We start from the raw sequence: 17,478 nt of genomic DNA, 5'->3' as shown, positions 1-17,478 counted from the left end.
GTGATGCAAAGTCATTCCTGTCGTTCATGTAGGATTCAAACCAGTTCAGAACTGGACCGGAGAGTCCCACCTGGTTTTCCAGCTGGTCTAATACAGGGGTGTCACACTCAGTCCTCGAGGGCTGCTTATGTTCTGCTGCTCCAACACATCTGATTCAAATCAAATGGATCCAGCAGCTTTCTGTCAACGTCTTCACAAAGATTTCAGTCAGGTCTGAAATCAGGACCCACCAGGCGCCAAATCCACCAAATTTTCCGTTTGGGGACTAAATGTTTGCCCCTGATTAGTCGTGTTTTTCAGTCTTTGCTTTGGTGGATTTCTTCATGTTCCTCTGCTGTCTGTGCGTATGAACGACGCACAGGCGTGTGACACGAGAACGCCACGCGCTACATCAGCTGTTTTTACCGTGTAGCTCAGGCTTTTTAAGAAGCGGGAATAGGTGGAGCCGGCCAGCCTTTCAAAAGAAAGCAGGTGAACTGGAGGATGAAGCAGCAGAACTTCCAGCCCCAACCAGAAAGTGGAGAGTGCTGATGAGCTGTTCCACGTTCTCCTCTCCAAAGAGAACAGAAGCAGCTCCTTTGTGGTAGGAAAACTGAAGCTGGAGAGCATCCGTCAACACGAACACAGCCACGTGCGTCCCGGTTCAGTCCAGCTTCTCGCAGCGAGCCAACAAGCTCCAAAATAAAAACGGTGTTTCATGCCAGCGGCGAGAAGGCGACGCCGTTTTCTGACGGGTGGATGCTTTAGTAAGTAAAACTTTAGCTTCTTTGAAATATCAGTGTAATTACATTCAGAGGTGTAACGTGGCTCTAACTGTAACTGTAACGTTACAAAGAAAAATGCCAAGCTGTCAGTTACATCGGATAACATGATTTTATATCAGTTTGAATTATTTACATTTTTCTTGTTTTTGCAGTTTGGATGAACACAAAGGATCAACTGCTGTGGGATCAACATACAGGAATGAAAAGCAGGCCAAAGTGTTAATGCAGGGCGAAGCAGAGGCGGAGAGAATCTGAAAATGACCACAGACAGCTCTGTGAAAGCAGAGTTTACATCAGGTTCAGCCACCAGGGCAAAACTGAATCAAAGTTTGTTGGCATCAAGTTGGTGGAGAAGGCAGACGCATCACACATAAGCAAAGCCACCAGCCATGGTGGATGAAGTGATGACTGGGGGAGCAGGTTGGTTGCTCTGGGAACTGATGGAGCTTCTGTAAAAATGGAGTCGTTGGCAAGTTAAAGGGCAACAAGGTCTCTATCGTTGGCATCCATTGTATGGCACACCACCTTGAACTGAGCTCTTCTGATGCCGCGCAGTCCAATGTGATGATGAGATATTACTTAAGATATTAGATGCATGTGGAATACGGGCGTGGCTGGGAAACGGGTAAAAAGTGGCTGAAGAGAAAAACATGTTCAAATGGAAGAGCTTCCAGATGTCTTGACATTGCTTGTGGTGTTCCCCAGGGCTCAGTATTTGGCCCTCAATTATTTAATTTGTATATTAATTATGTCTTTAGTGTTTCTCAGTTAAATTCGTGTTGTTTGCAGATGACACACACATATGTTCTATATCCATGACTGTTTTGACCAACTTGTAAACTCTTTTAAATTATTAATTTAGTCAAATTAAAAACTGGTTGGAAAGTAATAAATATCTGTAAATTTAAATAAAACTAAAGAATGTTATTATAACAAAAACTGGTTGATATAGATGGAGAACAAATTGAAAATGTTTCAGAAATAAAATGTTCAGGTTTAATGAGGGTTTCATTTATCCAGCATGTCACAGGTTTAACGTGTGGAGAGAAAACTCTGGAAGAGCTGATGGTGAGATTTTTCTGATATTTACTGTCTGACTGAGAAAACTGAGATTTGGGGCGTTGATGGGAACACTGTAAAACTAACGGTGTCAAACAAGTTTTGGGGGTTTCTTATTCTGGGAAATGAACTGAGAGAAATAATTAAATCTAGCTGTTTTCATCATTTCATTCCTTAAGGTGACGCCTGTGGATCTCAGGTTTAGTAGTCTTCCATAAACGTTCAGTCTTACCAGTTTCTCTGAAAATTCTCACAACATTCAGTAACACAAGGACAATATCTAGACTTTATCTAGAATATCTAAGCTCTGCCTGTTAAAAGCCCCATAAAAACATCTGGACCACCGCATCCCACCAGTATGAGTGGACCAAACCAGGCTGAACATTTCTCAACATTTACAATTCGCCTTTGGGCCTCATTTTTTTTAGGTGGAAGATCCAGAGGAAGGCAAGATCAGAGAAGTTACAACTATGATCAGTAACAAGTCGATCACCCACACGGCAATGTTCAATATTTAAGCCATAAAGGAAAACGAGGTCCAGGGTGTGAGTATTGACGTGTACAGAGACATGCTAAGAACAGTTAAGAGTCCGTTATGGACCAGAAATCTCCAGCCATGTGACATGTGACGTCATCAATGTGACAGGTAAAATCCCAAGAACTAAAACCTTCTCTGGCTTCATAAGAGAGGATAAAAAGTCTGAAAAACCAGTGATAGAAACACCGGCAGGACCAGGAGGCGGAAGATTAACACAGCAAACTTCAACATCTGTAACTCTCCCTGCATACCAATCTGTCCCCATGAACAGCAGCAAGTCCACATCCGGCGCGAGCCAAACAGGATGGTCCAGTAACAGATGCACACCCCCTCTCTGATGAACATAAAGCCGTGTTCTCTCTGGTTCATTAAGAGTGTCAAAAAGCCTTTCCACAGGCACTGTGATGCTCACCAAAGTACTGCAATCATAAGTCTGGACAGGAGAAACAGCACCATGATTAAACCACCATGAACAGGATTAGCACATATTTACTGCACACTGAGAAAAGCGGCAGCAGCAGGCGGGCCGAACACACGCGCCATCAGGCCACGTGAGGGACCTGAAGAAGACCTGGTTAGTGACCCGAAGAAGACCTGGTTAGTGACCTGAAAAACACCTGGTTAGTGACCTGAAGAAGACCTAGTTAGTGACCTGAAGAAGACCTGGCGAGTGACCTGAAGAAGACCTGGTTAGTGACCCGAAGAAGACCTGGTTAGTGACCTGAAAAACACCTGGTTAGTGACCTGAAGAAGACCTAGTTAGTGACCTGAAGAAGACCTGGTTAGTGACCTGAAGAAGACCTGGTGAGTGACCTGAAGAAGACCTGGTTAGTGACCTGAAAAACACCTGGTTAGTGACCTGAAGAAGACCTAGTTAGTGACCTGAAGAAGACCTAGTTAGTGACCTGAAGAAGACCTGGTTAGTGACCTGAAGAAGACCTGGTTAGTGACCTAAAGAAGACCTGGTTAGTGACCCGAAAAACACCTGGTTAGTGACCTGAAGAAGACCTAGTTAGTGACCTGAAGAAGACCTGGTTAGTGACCTGAAGAAGACCTAGTTAGTGACCCGAAGAAGACCTGGTTAGTGACCTGAAAAACACCTGGTGAGTGACCTGAAGACTACCTAGTAAGTGATCTGAAGACCACCTGGTTAGTGACCTGAAGAAGACCTGGTTAGTGACCTAAAGAAGACCTGGCGAGTGACCTGAAGACTACCTAGTAAGTGATCTGAAGACCACCTGGTTAGTGACTTGAAGACCAGGTAATAACTAGAAGAAGACTAGAAGTTAATAATACTGAAGATGAAACTTGTCATTCGGCTGAAAAGTATTTGTTTCTGAATAAAGAGTGAAAACAGACTGCAGACCAGGGTTATCCTGGATAAAAACAAGACTTTGGTTGTTTATTATTATTATTATTATTATTATTATTATTATTATTATTATTATGTCATTTATTTGGTCATGTGGTTTGTTTCCATCCCTCTGCAGCTGGCTGAGGGTCCCGGACCTGATCGGTGTTAAGATGACTGACAGGCCCTTCCTCCTCCTCCTCTTCCTCCGCCCCTCCTTCCTCGCCTCTTAACGGGTCTCCTCTCCGGTGGTCTCCTGGTTTTGGACTCAGCCCGTCTCGGAGACATGTTGCTGCAGAAACTGGTAAGATTCGCCGCAGCACGCGCGCAGCTGCGCGTGAATCCGCGTGCAGATTGCGGTAGTTTGTTAGTTCTCCCGCTGCTGTCAGGCCGTTTTTCCTCCTCTTGTCAACATTTTATTTGACATCACTTCGCCTGTCAGCTTCGTTGTTGCTGATGCCGGTGGTCCCTGGTCTCTCCGAACCGGATCAGATGCCGTTTCTTCAGTTAAAGGAGACAAACTGACATGATGAATAAAAACCTTTCCTCTGTTCTGTCAGGCCGTCTGGATCCTGTCGGTCCTGTGTGGTTCTGACCTGTGTTGGGGGTTCGTCTTCGGTCGGCTCAAACGCTCGGGAGAGGACGGGACTTCATCCAGAACCGAATGTGAGTAAAATAGTAAAATTCTAACCAGAAACCATCTGAGCCATCAGACTGATGGAGAAACTTTCCTCCACCAGAATCAGATCTGAGAGCCTCCACCCAGCAGGGGGCGCTGCAGGGGCGGGCCTACAAAATCACCGAGGGGGTTACAGACTGGGGAAAAGGTGCCTTAAAATAAACAGACAAATAATAATAAATCATTCCAGATTTTAGAACGTAATTAACTGTTTACTGAAACTAACATGGGAACTAACATTACCTGTTTACCTGCTGCGATCCTGCGTTTTATGACAGTTGCAGAAACTCTGACTGAAAACGATGAATAATCTGTTATCAGTTGTTCATCATTACCGGCTGTTTAACTGCAGATGTGACATCTGGTGGTTTTAATGAGGTTTACATCATTTTCATCAAATATAAACAGTCTGGACAGATGTTCTCACCACGTAGCTGGTGAGGGGAACCTTGGCCCCCTCGTCCTGCAAGGTTTCCACGTGTCCCTGCTCCAGCACTCTGTCCTCCGTCCTGATGCATAAGAAGCTACTGATCCTCCAGATCTGGATGATCCGCATGATCAGAAGCAGGAAACATCTCTGTTCCACATTTAAGAAGTTTGTTTTCAGTGAAACGAATTTTTAATATATCCATTTTCTGCAGCATCCAGGAATCATCGTTTCAGTTCTACTTTTTCCCATCAGGACAACAGGAGACTTTCCCCCCCAATTTTCTGACTTTTTCTGCTCCAAAGATGAACATGGCTCAACAATATGGCTGCAGTTCTGAACCAGAAGACCTCCAGAGCTTTACTCTCATGTTCAGTGAGAAGTTTTGGTTTCCTGTTTGGCTCAGCACAGCTGATGTTGGTGAAAGACAGCCATCGGCTTCGTGTCCTCGTGGGACGACTCGATGAGCGTCTCCAGAACCTGAACCCGTTGCAGGAATTCCTCCCTCTCAGCTGGAGCGTGCTGGGTTTACAGAGGACCACTGTCCCCGTGTGATTGGACAGAGAGTGCTTGTGCTCATCTACCTTGAGTCAGCATGAAGAAACTCGTGTTCTGCCTGAGGTCCTGGAAATCTGTGGATGGATCAGGAACTGGTTTGATCTGGTTTCACTACGTTTCTGCAGAAATGATATTAAAACATCAGCTGCTGATCCTGATTTTATCACCTGAACAGTTTCTGAGACAGACAGGGAGGGCGGGGTCAGGGTCATGATACAGGACCAGTGTTTCCTCGACCAGCCTACCCTCTCCCAGAACACACACACGCACACATATATGTTCACACACCCACAGATATGTACACACACAGTCACATGCACACACACACACATATATGTTCACACATGCAGGTGATCACATATCTGTCAACAGACAGATGAGAGAGGTTTCTCCGGACAGAGACGCATCAGAAAACACGTCAACCAGCTAGAGATCCGACAGAAACATGAGTTTAATAAACTTTACCAGGAGGTGAAGACGGAGACGTCGGGTCCGTCGCGGAGACGTCGGTTCGTCACGGAGACGCCGGGTCCTTCAGGGAGACGTTGGATCGTCAGGGAGATGTAGGTTTGTCAGGGAGAGCAACTCCACTCAGTAAAGTCATCTCATCAGGACATTTAAAAATTAAACTGTTTTCTGTTTTGAATGTTTTTTTGTTTGGTTTTTTTTAATTACTGCCTTTCGGTCATATATGGAAGATCGGTCCGTGATGCAGTTTGTAAATGTAACCTGACTTCACAGCTGTGTCCAGCTGTCACATGATGGTTAAATGAAGCTGTTTTACCATGATCATGTGTCATAATCCCACGGTGATGCTGTAATGGAGACGTTACCTGTTGCAGCTGCAGAGTTCATGACTCAGCAGATCTGATTATAAGGTCTGACATTTACATCCTGTTCATTAAGTTACATGTATGAAACCAAAGAGTCAAAAAACAGACTCATTGTTACTTGTTGATGGATGGTGGATGTGATATACCATTTGATACAATACGATACCATACGATACAATACGATACGATACAATACGATACAATACAATACCATACGATACAATATGATACAATACGATACCATACAATACAATACGATACAATACAATACCATACGATACAATATGATACAATACGATACCATACAATACAATACGATACAATACAATACCATACGATACAATGTGATACCATACGATGCAATACGATACCATACAATACAATACGATACCATACAATACAATACGATACCATACAATACAATACGATACAATATGATACAATACGATACCATACAGTACAATACGATACCATACAATACAATACGATACAATACGATGCAATACGATACCATACAATACAATACGATACCATACAGTACAATACGATACGATACCATACAATACAATATGACACAATATGATACAATACAATACCATACAGTACAATACGATACCATACAATACAATACGATACAATATGATACAATACAATACCATACGATACAATACGATACCATACAGTACAATACGATACCATACAATACAATACGATACCATACAATACAATACAATACAATATGATACAATACGATACCATACAGTACAATACGATACCATACAATACAATACGATACAATATGATACAATACAATACCATACGATACAATACGATACCTTACAGTACAATACGATACCATACAATACAATACGATACAATACAATACAATACGATACAATATGATACAATACGATACCATACAGTACAATACGATACCATACAATACAATACGATACAATATGATACAATACAATACCATACGATATAATACGATACCATACGATGCAATACGATACCATACAATACAATACGATACCATACAATACAATACGATACCATACGATACCATACGATACAATACGATACCATACGATACCATATGATACAATACGATACAATACGATACAATACCACACCATACGATATAATATGATACAATACGATACCATACGATACAATACGATACCATACGATGCAATACCATACCATACAATACAATACGATACCATACAATACAATACGATACCATACAATACAATACGATACAATATGATACCATACGATACAATACGATACCATACAATACAATACGATACAATACGATACTATACAATACAATACGATACCATACAATACAATACGATACAATGCGATACCATACGATACAATACGATACCATACAATACAATACGATACCATACGATGCTATACCATATCATACAATACCATACGATATGATGTGATATGATTTATCTCTTATGATGATGATCTCTTATGGAGTAAAAAGTTAGAAACTTTATTTTATGTTTTTTTTAGCAGAGTAGGGCTCTAAGCTGTCCGAGCCTCCACACACACATGCACACACATACACAGCATTAATAATTCAGCAGCTTGCCGACACACAAACACACATTCACAGCTTCTGTTGGCATCCTCCAGGTTTCTCTGCAAGCTTGTTTTTTCCATGAGAGCGTACACAAGTAGCATGTTGTTAGAAATGCAGGAGTAAGTTCATTCTGTCTGGCTGTCACATCTCCATGGTGTCTCCAGCCAGGTCAGCAGGGTTCTTCTCCTGGACACCAAGGGGACAAAAGTCTTTCAGAGTGTCCTCTTCCTGAGTGTTCTTGTCCTGAGAGAGCATGCAGGATCTGGATCTCAGTGGAACATTTAAAATCCAAGAGCTTTTTGAACTTACACATCATAGTGACGGTTATTATGGCTGCCGAAGATGAAGACAATAAGATACACATATTACAATCTGTCAGATTTAATTTGAGTATTATTCTGTGATGAGTTTTGGTTGTTATACACCACACAGTGTTTATTAAAAAACAAAATCAAAAAGCTACTTTTCTCCCTTAGAAATGAACACCCGTCTTCTGTCCTTGTTAAATCATCTTATTCCTCTCTGCTGGATGGTTACCTCCTGAGATTATACCGGGGCGCTCTTACCAGGCACGTGCCCCAGTAAAAGAGGTCTGGCGACACCTATGCCTGTACATATAGTTATAATAACCCTAACAACTCCTAACCCTAACCCTGGATATGTGGGCTTTTTTTCTATCCTATAATGCAACCATCATTGTGACAGACATTACAGTTTCCCCCTAAATAACCTCAGAGTGCAGTGTGTGCACACATCTCACACCTCTGCCCTCATTGATTTCTATTCATTTTCAACTCTGGTTTGTCTGAAGTTAGGAGGTGAGAGATCTTACAGAAACTACATCGACAGCAGCAGAATCCTAAAAATGAAATCAACTGAAATCTGACCTTTGTGTATGCAAAGACCACAGACCCTGCAAGGGGACAGAGAAGACACCGCTGTCATAGCAACATTACAGATTAGGCGAATGTCTATGTTTCGGTCATGAAAATTCCATCTTTTCCCCAACTGTTGTCCGGTTACAGCCTCAGGAATTTTATGATGATGTTCTGGTTTTGTTTTTGCATTGAGCCATAAACACCAACATCTCAGCTCAGTCTAAATGTTAGAGAAGTTGCAGTAAAGCTGCGATCAGCTGAGATGTTTGTGAGCAACACGTTTAATCTGCATACCTGAATGTTGACATGTAGGCAGGTTTCACCAGAAAGTTGTGCTTCTCTTGTCCTCAGCTCGCTCTGCGCCTCAGTACGTGGCGACGTCCGGCTCCTGCAGGAACAGATGTTTTGAGCTGGTGGAGGCGGAGCCACCCAACTGTCGCTGTGACAACCTGTGTAAGACCTACAACGGCTGCTGCTCTGACTTCGACCAGCTCTGCCTCAGGACCGGTAAACCCACCAACCCCACAGGGAACCCTTATAGGACCACTTCATAGGCTTTCTGCTAGGGGAGGACTTAGAGCTACACCTGATGGTTGGGGTCAGGTTAGGTGATTCACACTGGGTTAAATCTTTACTGCTAACCATCAGGGATGAGTTTAAATATGCTTTAACTACCTTGTAAAAGCTGAAATGATGCCCTGCTCAAATATTATGAGCTTATCTGGAAAGTTTGTCAGTAATAAGACAATATCTAGTAATATGAAACCCATTCCAGTGATCTTAGGACAATGTGTAACATATAAATACAGAATACACTGATCTGCTATATTTATATACATACACCACAAAGACAAGATATTTATTGTTCAAACTGGTAAACTTTATTATTTTTTTTTATATTCACTCATTTTAAATCTGATGTCTGCAATATGTTCCAGACAAGCTGGAGCGGGGTGAACAACAGACTGCGAAAGTTGAGGAATGCTCTAAAAACACCAGTAGGGATTATTCCACAGGTGAACAGGAAGCAGGTGAGGGTCAGAATCGGCTAGACAAGGAGCATCCCTGCCAGTCTCAGTAGTTCACAGCAAGGGTAAAGAGAGGGTCACCACTTTGTGAAAAGCTGTGTGAATAAATAGAATTCATGGGTTTCATATTCTCCATCCCATAATATCATCAGAAGATTCAGAGAATCTGGAGAAATTTCTGCAGTAAGGCTGAAAACCAACACTGAATGTCTCCATGACCCATCAGGCAGCCATGCATTAAAAACTGACATCATTCTGTTGAAAGGATGTTATCAGGTGGCCTCGGGAAGATTTCAGAAAACAATCATCAGTTAGCGCAGAAAGACTTCAAACAAGAAGCAGAAACAGCAGAACCAGAAATCATCTGAGATGTCTGAAGCCGAGAGGAAAGGTCTGCCGTGGTCCGAAGCCGAGAGGAAAGGTCTGCCGTGGTCCGAAGCCGAGAGGAAAAGTCTGCCGTGGTCCGAAGCCGAGAGGAAAGGTCTGCCGTGGTCCTAAGCCGAGAGAAAAGGTCTGCCGTGGTCCGAAGCCGGGAGGAAAGGTCTGCCGTGGTCCGAAGCCGAGAGGAAAGGTCTGCCGTGGTCCGAAGCCGAGAGGAAAGGTCTGCCGTGGTCCTAAGCCGAGAGGAAAGGTCTCCCGTGGTCCTAAGCCGAGAGGAAAAGTCTGCCGTGGTCCGAAGCCGAGAGGAAAGGTCTGCCGTGGTCCGAAGCCGAGAGAAAAGGTCTGCCGTGGTCCGAAGCCGAGAGGAAAGGTCTGCCGTGGTCCTAAGCCGAGAGAAAAGGTCTGCCGTGGTCCGAAGCCGGGAGGAAAGGTCTGCCGTGGTCCGAAGCCGAGAGGAAAGGTCTGCCGTGGTCCGAAGCCGAGAGGAAAGGTCTGCCGTTGTCCTAAGCCGAGAGGAAAAGTCTGCCGTGGTCCTAAGCCGAGAGAAAAGGTCTGCCGTGGTCCGAAGCCAGGAGGAAAGGTCTGCCGTGGTCCGAAGCCGAGAGAAAAGGTCTGCCGTGGTCCTAAGCCTAGAGGAAAAGTCTGCCGTGGTCCGAAGCCGAGAGGAAAGGTCTGCCGTGGTCCTAAGCCGGGAGAAAAGGTCTGCCGTGGTCCTAAGCCGGGAGGAAAGGTCTGCCGTGGTCCGAAGCCGAGAGGAAAGGTCTGCCGTGGTCCGAGGCAGAGAGGAAAGGTCTGCCTTGGTCCGAAGCCGAGAGGAAAGGTCTGCCGTGGTCCAAGGCAGAGAGGAAAGGTCTGCCGTGGTCCTAAGCCGAGAGAAAAGGTCTGCTGTGGTCCTAAGCTGGGAGGAAAGGTCTGCCGTGGTCCTAAGCCGAGAGGAAAGGCCTGCCTTGGTCCGAGGCAGAGAGGAAAGGTCTGCCGTGGTCCTAAGCCGAGAGGAAAGGCCTGCCTTGGTCCGAGGCAGAGAGGAAAGGTCTGCCGTGGTCCTAAGCCGAGAGGAAAGGTCTGCCGTGGTCCTAAGCCGAGAGGAAAGGTCTGCTGTGGTCCGAGGCAGAGAGGAAAGGTCTGCCTTGGTCCGAGGCAGAGAGGAAAGGTCTGCCGTGGTCGGAGGCAGAGAGGAAAGGTCTACATTGGTCCGAGGCAGAGAGGAAAGGTCTACCGTGATCCGAGGCAGAGAGGAAAGATCTGCTGTGGTCCAAGGCAGAGAGGAAAGGTCTACCGTGGTCCGAAGCAGAGATTAAAGGTCTGCCGTGGTCGGAGGCAGAGAGAAAAGGTCAAAACAGACCACCTTCCCCTGTGGGAGCCGGGTTCTTTTTTGTGACCAAGAGAGAGGGCTGATTCCATCCCTGTATTGACTACTGTGGGTTAAATAACATGACCATTAAGAACATATACCCCTGGACTTTTATTGAGTCAGCTTTCATCTCCCTCCATGGCTCAACTATCTTCACCAAATTTTTGTCTACCTGGATGATATTGTTCTTTTCCCGAAACCAGTCAGAACATGTGCAGCATGCCAGACAAGTTCTACAGAGGCTCCTAGAAAACCGCCCGTTCATCAAAGCTGAGAAATGTGATTTCCACAAGAACACGGTCTGAGACCCACAGGAGGTCTGGCCGGTTCCCACCTCCCTGAAACAACTCACACAACTCACAAACTTCTACTACCACTTCGTTTTGAGTTAGTCTAACTGCAGCCTCGTGACACGGCTGACGTCCCCTTCACCTCCGTTCATCTGGTCAGAGGAGGCAGCTCAGGCCTTTTCCCAGTTAAAGGAGCACTTCACTTCTGCTCATGTTCTCCTTCACCCTGATGTGCCTTCTTTGACCCCTGCTGAATGCAACTGCCATGTAGGTGACCGGGAACTCCTCACTATTAAACTTGCTTTGGGGCAGTGGCGCCACTGAATAGAATAGAATATAATAGGAATAGTCATCAGCAGATTGTTGGTTTACCCAGTGAAACCCAGACCTGCCTGCCACACCCTCCTCATGCTACTGCTCCAGCCGATCACAGTAAACCTTTCGCTTGTAGTCCGCTCTGTGTCTGCACTTCCTGTTCTCACCACAAAATCCGACATATTAACTGTGGATTTCGCTCAGGGAGTCAGATGAAAAGGCTACAGCACCTCCACCTGGGCTCGGGAGACTTCGTTCCAGAAACTACATTATAAAAATGCTTTTGAACATTTCTTTTCAATCTGAGTAGAGAATTTAGAAATCCAGGAAAACATCTAGTAGGGATGTGTAACACATAAATAAAGGGCTTGTAGTGTCGATACCTATGCCAATACAGATACTGATATATTGTATTCAGGCTGTTAAAATGGTTGTATTAATGCAAAGAAATGAATCTGTGCAATTAATGCATTCATGTTTTTATTAGGACTGTCTAAAATAACGCGTTATAAAGGCGGTAACTTAAAATTTTTAGCACATAAGCAGCATCCGTCATTTATGACTGTGAGACATGGAGGTGTCTAAAGGCAAGAGGGAGCAAGAGCTGGTTTTAAGGATGGATTTGAGGGCATCACACCCATGGGAGATGAGGATACTTTACACCCACACTTTTCCTGGTGAGATGGTTCAGAAATACTTTCCAGGTAACTTTGCACAGAAGTGTTCTGGTCATCTCTATGTGAGCCCAGCGTGGCCACCTCCTGCTACCCCTCCCTCTCCAGTTGTTAATTATAACAGCTGTCAAGGCCAGCTGATCGGCTTTAATCTCTTGTTGTGTTTGTCGTTCAGGTGAGGAGGAAACTAGCGGTTCATGGTTCATGGTTCTTAAAGCTACATTTAAGAGTCTCATGTCAGTCAGACCAATGTCGCCGTTACTGAAGCTGAAGAATGAAACATGTTGATAACAGCAGCCGGTTTCAGTTACTTATAGTTAGTATTTATTACATATAACTTTTCGGTATTAATGAGGTTTGCTAGTGACGCAGCTGTAAAATCTACGAGTCATCAGACAGCCGTGCACATCTATGAAGACAGATCAGGATCAGATATCTGGTGAGAGTGAAACAGCAGAAGGAAGCGAGGAGACGTCTTCTTTGGATCAAAGCTGCTGTGCAGATGTTGGAGATCATTTGGGCCATGAATGTGGTGAGAGAAACTATAAACAGGTTCTGAGATACAAGCCAGAGCAGAACCTTCTTTAACACAGTAGCTGGCTGGTGGTAGACAGGATTTATACTTAAGCTACACAAGGGCGGGTCTAGAAAAGTTTAGATGGGGGGCCAGGCAGGAGCACTGACCAGGAAAACGGGGGCACAAAGGAGACCTACTTTCAAGGTCTTGATTTTATGTAATACTGAACTGATTATTGCAACTAAAGTGATCATTTAATGTAAAAAAGTGAAGAAAAACCCAAGTGAGCTTCGGCTCTTTCTGTTGATATAATACAGTAAAAACGGGCAGATTTCAGTCGTAGTCACAAATAGTAATTAATCATGATTAATTCATTCATAAGTTGTGATTGATCTCATTAAAAATTTTAACCATTTGACAGCCCTAGTTTTTACCACATTAAGGCCCAACCCATGAAAAAATGGTAAGAAATGTCAAAATTTTTTAATATGAGGTCTTTTTTGGCCCTTAAACAAAATGTCACAAAAAGTTACATTTTTTTGGGGGCGATATCTACCATTTATCACCATGTGATAATTTAAAAATATTATGATGTGGTTTTCTGCTTCTGGGTATCTATTAGGGGACAGAAGACAAGTATCAGATTGTGTTCAACAGGATTTTGAGCAAAGTTTAAACCATAAATTGAAGCAAAATGTCTCAGAAACTGTATGTAACATATATGTCACGTCGGGCTCTTATGGGTTAATGCATTAACATACAAACAACAAAGTCATTACTCATGCCATAAAAATCTGAATGAAAAGAAATCAACACCAGCGGCGACTTTGCCTTCATTCTCTGTGGAAGCTGCAACATGGTTCAGACATAATCTATTAATGAGGGATCTTTATGATTGATTAATTGTGGCATTTAATACCACTATGAATTGTGAAATGGAGAAATTGTGACATCCATACTTCCAACAGCTTGGTTTTGTAGTAGACAATGAGGGTACTGGACTGTCCTGCCTGCAGTCCAGACCAGTCTCCCAGAGAAAACGTGAGAAGCTGAAAATACGACAGTAAAGCCTCCGGACTGCTGCGGGACTGAAGTCCTCCATGAAAACCAGGAAATAATCCCTCCTACAAAGATTCAGCTATCTGAGTCTGAGAGTGTTAGAAGGAAAGGTCACGTAACTCCGAGGTAAACATGATCCTGTTCCAGCTTCTGGAAGGTTTTGAAATGAGTTGATCTGTCTGAGCATCAAATAATCTGTCTTTGTGCTGCATTGAAGTGATTATAGGCTGGAAACAAATCATTGTTTTCTGTTTTTATTTAGGCCTTACACAATGTTCCGACTTCATTGGCCCTGAGGTCTGTAAGGCATGTCCCAGGCTTCTGAATCTTAATATTGATGTTGGGATCTAAATGAATCTGAGTCGGACATGAGGAGGGACTTTTGTGTGGTGGTCTGTTGTTTTTGCTTGTTCGGGATTTAATCTTCATGTTCTGCTCGTGTGACATTGTCTTTGTTCTGATGTTCGTTGCTCTTGGTTCAGCTCCTCTCAGGTGAAGTCTGACCTTCAAGCAGCGTTGGCAAGTCCGCTTCTTATCAGAGCCGTTGGACTTGTTTTTGTAAAGTCGCTTGGAAATATCGTTGGTCGCTGGTTGCAGGTTTTGGGGCAAGTGTAGTTGCTTATTTGGGCTTGTCCTGCTTCCTTTAAAAAGCTCCTCGCCTCCAGGACCACCAGGTGGCTGTGGTCCAGCAGCCCTGACTGCTCACTCACCTGCTCTGGCCCCAGCATCAGAGGCTCGTTTGGGTCCAGGAGCATCCAGTGCTTGGCCAGCCTGGCCTGCCTCATTCGTTCTGAGGGTTCTGCCTGCATCCTCATCCCAACCTACCTCCTGAGATGTTGAGGACTGATCAGGCCGCCTGTTGGCCCTGATCCTTGTTCAGTATTGATCTGGTGATCTTTGCTCTGTTTTCAGTTACAGGTTTGATGCTTTTCCTGGAACTGCAGTTCTGTTTTTAATCAACAAAGTTACTTTTGTCTGCAACGTTTGTTGGACTCCTGGTTAATTCTTGCATTTAGGTCTTCCTCCAAGCTCGTCTCATGGCAGATTTAATCTCAAACATTTTACAAAATAATCAAATGAATAGTTTTCCAGGATCATAGAGATCGTCTTTAAGCCTAATTGTTCAGCTCTACAATTCAGCTGCTGGAAATGAGTGGCTCTAAGTGTTTAAACTGGTTTCTCTGTGAACATCGGCTCTGTGTGTGTTTTCTCTCTCAACTGCTGGGTTAACATTTTCCCCCTGCTGCTTCCTGTGCTGGTGGTCTGAGTTTCAGCCTGGTGGTCTTTGGCTCACCACTGCCTCACTGCTGTAACCCTCCCTTAAAGTCATGATATACGAGTTTCACCCTGACAGTCTGAAGAAGATTTGTCCTTATTGAGGGATGTTGGTCCCACGCTGCTGCTGCTTGCTCAGCAGAACTGATGTCAGGATGATTATGTGGTTTGGAAATAAATCTGAATGAGTCATGTGAGTGTTTGACTCATGTAAAAATGTTTTATTGTTTGAGGTAAAATTCAGCCCATGTTCCTCCTCCACACAGATGGAGGTTATGAGTGCAGTAAGGATCGTTGTGGGGAAACTCGACACGAACATCATGCCTGTCACTGTTCTGAGGACTGCATGGCCAGAGGAGACTGCTGCACCAACTACAGGAAGCTTTGCAAAGGTCTGCAACTTTAAAAGTTCCTGTATAAACAGATTTACATTTCAGGGTGGGGGTAGGGGTGGGGGAGGGGTACGACCTATCAGAATTAACATGGGACTTTATTTCCAGATAAGTTTGCACATACAAGGAATTTGTCTTGGTGCAAAAACAAGAGAAACAACAAAACGAACACAAAAACAAACATTTTGTGCAGAGAAACAGGAGTGACTAAACCTAGTGAAGAAGGCAAAGTTTTATCTCAATGTGCAGCTCAATCAGGAGAAATGTGCCATGATTTCTGCTGAACAAGAGTCTTCAAGTTTTTATGAAAATTGCAAAAAACGTCATATTTGTCCCACTTAAAATGAAGGGGTTTCTGCTGAAATAGGAAAAAAGGCCCACTTTGCAGTCCCCTAGCTCAGAAACTTTAATGTTTAAACAAAAAAAGATATAACTTTTTTCTGCCTGAAAGGACATTTTGATATGATTTACAGTTTTGACACAATCGTTAATAAATTAAATGAAAATTCAGGAACCCGCCTCAGAGCCTCCCCATCAACAACTCTAAATCTGTTGCTCAAAATTATTCTGAAAATTTCTCAAACAAACTTCCTTCACGCCCACATTTTCTCCTGTATAGGCACACATTATGTATCAAAACGTGGGCTTTTTCCCTACCTTTCATCCAGCGTAACCAGGGTTGGAATTACGGGGAGCTAATGGGAGCTCGGCTCCCCTGAAAGGCAGGGAAGCTCCTGTAAAAATGTTAGCGGATACTTTAAGGGGAAGCCCTAAAAATAGTCGACTTTCAGGTTACATTTGGTTTTTTTAATGAGGTTCCTGATGTTTCTTGAAGAGATTAGCATTTATTTGTCAGCTCTGTGTGTTTATTCATTTATTTAATGTAATTAATTAAATCTTCCAAACCACGCAGGTGCTCTGTTTTGTGTCCTTCAGCATTGTGGACAGCAGCGATGTGAGCGTCCAAACGTCTAACCCAACACTGGATATGCTTCCTTGTGTGGTTGTTACAAGAACGTCCCCGTTTCTGATTAAACAAGCTGCATATAGTAGTAGCAGAGGGTTTTTTTGATAGTAACCATATTTTTTACCGCTCCATGTGCACTAATATATATGCATGTGCACGTAACATGCATATTAGCAGTGCACGCACAAAAATAAGTCTTCCCTGAAAAGCCCAGTGTAATTCAAGCCCTGGACGTAACCATCCTTCCTATAGGCCTCACAGTTTTCTCTGAAATTGCCTCAGCGCACAAGGCACACCTGCTCCTGGCTCCATTGACTTTCATTATATTTTTTACTCTTTTTCTCCTCACGTCAGTAGATAAGGGATGTCTTTAACCTGCTATTAAAACTAAATAGAGTATCTGTGTTCTGCAGACACTTTTGCTGTCCACAGTTCAAGACGTCTTTTTTTGATACAGCTTATTGTGTTTTAGGAGCAAACATTTGTTTATGTAGGACCACCTGTGACTGGTGACAGAGTCTCCATCGTCATGGCAA

General features: G+C 43.7%; 1 protein-coding gene across 2 annotated transcripts in view; it reads left to right on the top strand.

The window, feature by feature from the left end:
- Positions 1–3,890: 3,890 nt before the first annotated feature.
- enpp2 (ectonucleotide pyrophosphatase/phosphodiesterase 2) overlaps positions 3,891–17,478 on the top strand; it is a 74,095-nt gene continuing 60,507 nt past the window's right edge. For both annotated transcript variants that reach the window (XM_041988153.1, XM_041988152.1), the window contains exons 1-4: positions 3,891–4,016; positions 4,273–4,378; positions 9,045–9,200; positions 15,850–15,975. In XM_041988153.1, coding sequence (XP_041844087.1) covers positions 3,999–4,016; positions 4,273–4,378; positions 9,045–9,200; positions 15,850–15,975 — 406 coding nt within the window. In that variant the 5' untranslated portion in view covers positions 3,891–3,998. The remainder of the gene's footprint in view (positions 4,017–4,272; positions 4,379–9,044; positions 9,201–15,849; positions 15,976–17,478) is intronic.

The sequence above is a fragment of the Melanotaenia boesemani genome, chromosome 6 (genome assembly GCF_017639745.1).
Source record: "Melanotaenia boesemani isolate fMelBoe1 chromosome 6, fMelBoe1.pri, whole genome shotgun sequence".
In the NCBI taxonomy this organism is placed as follows: Eukaryota; Metazoa; Chordata; class Actinopteri; order Atheriniformes; family Melanotaeniidae; genus Melanotaenia; species Melanotaenia boesemani.
Note: the sequence above shows the minus strand (reverse complement) of the source record. Positions and strands in the feature narration are given on the sequence as shown.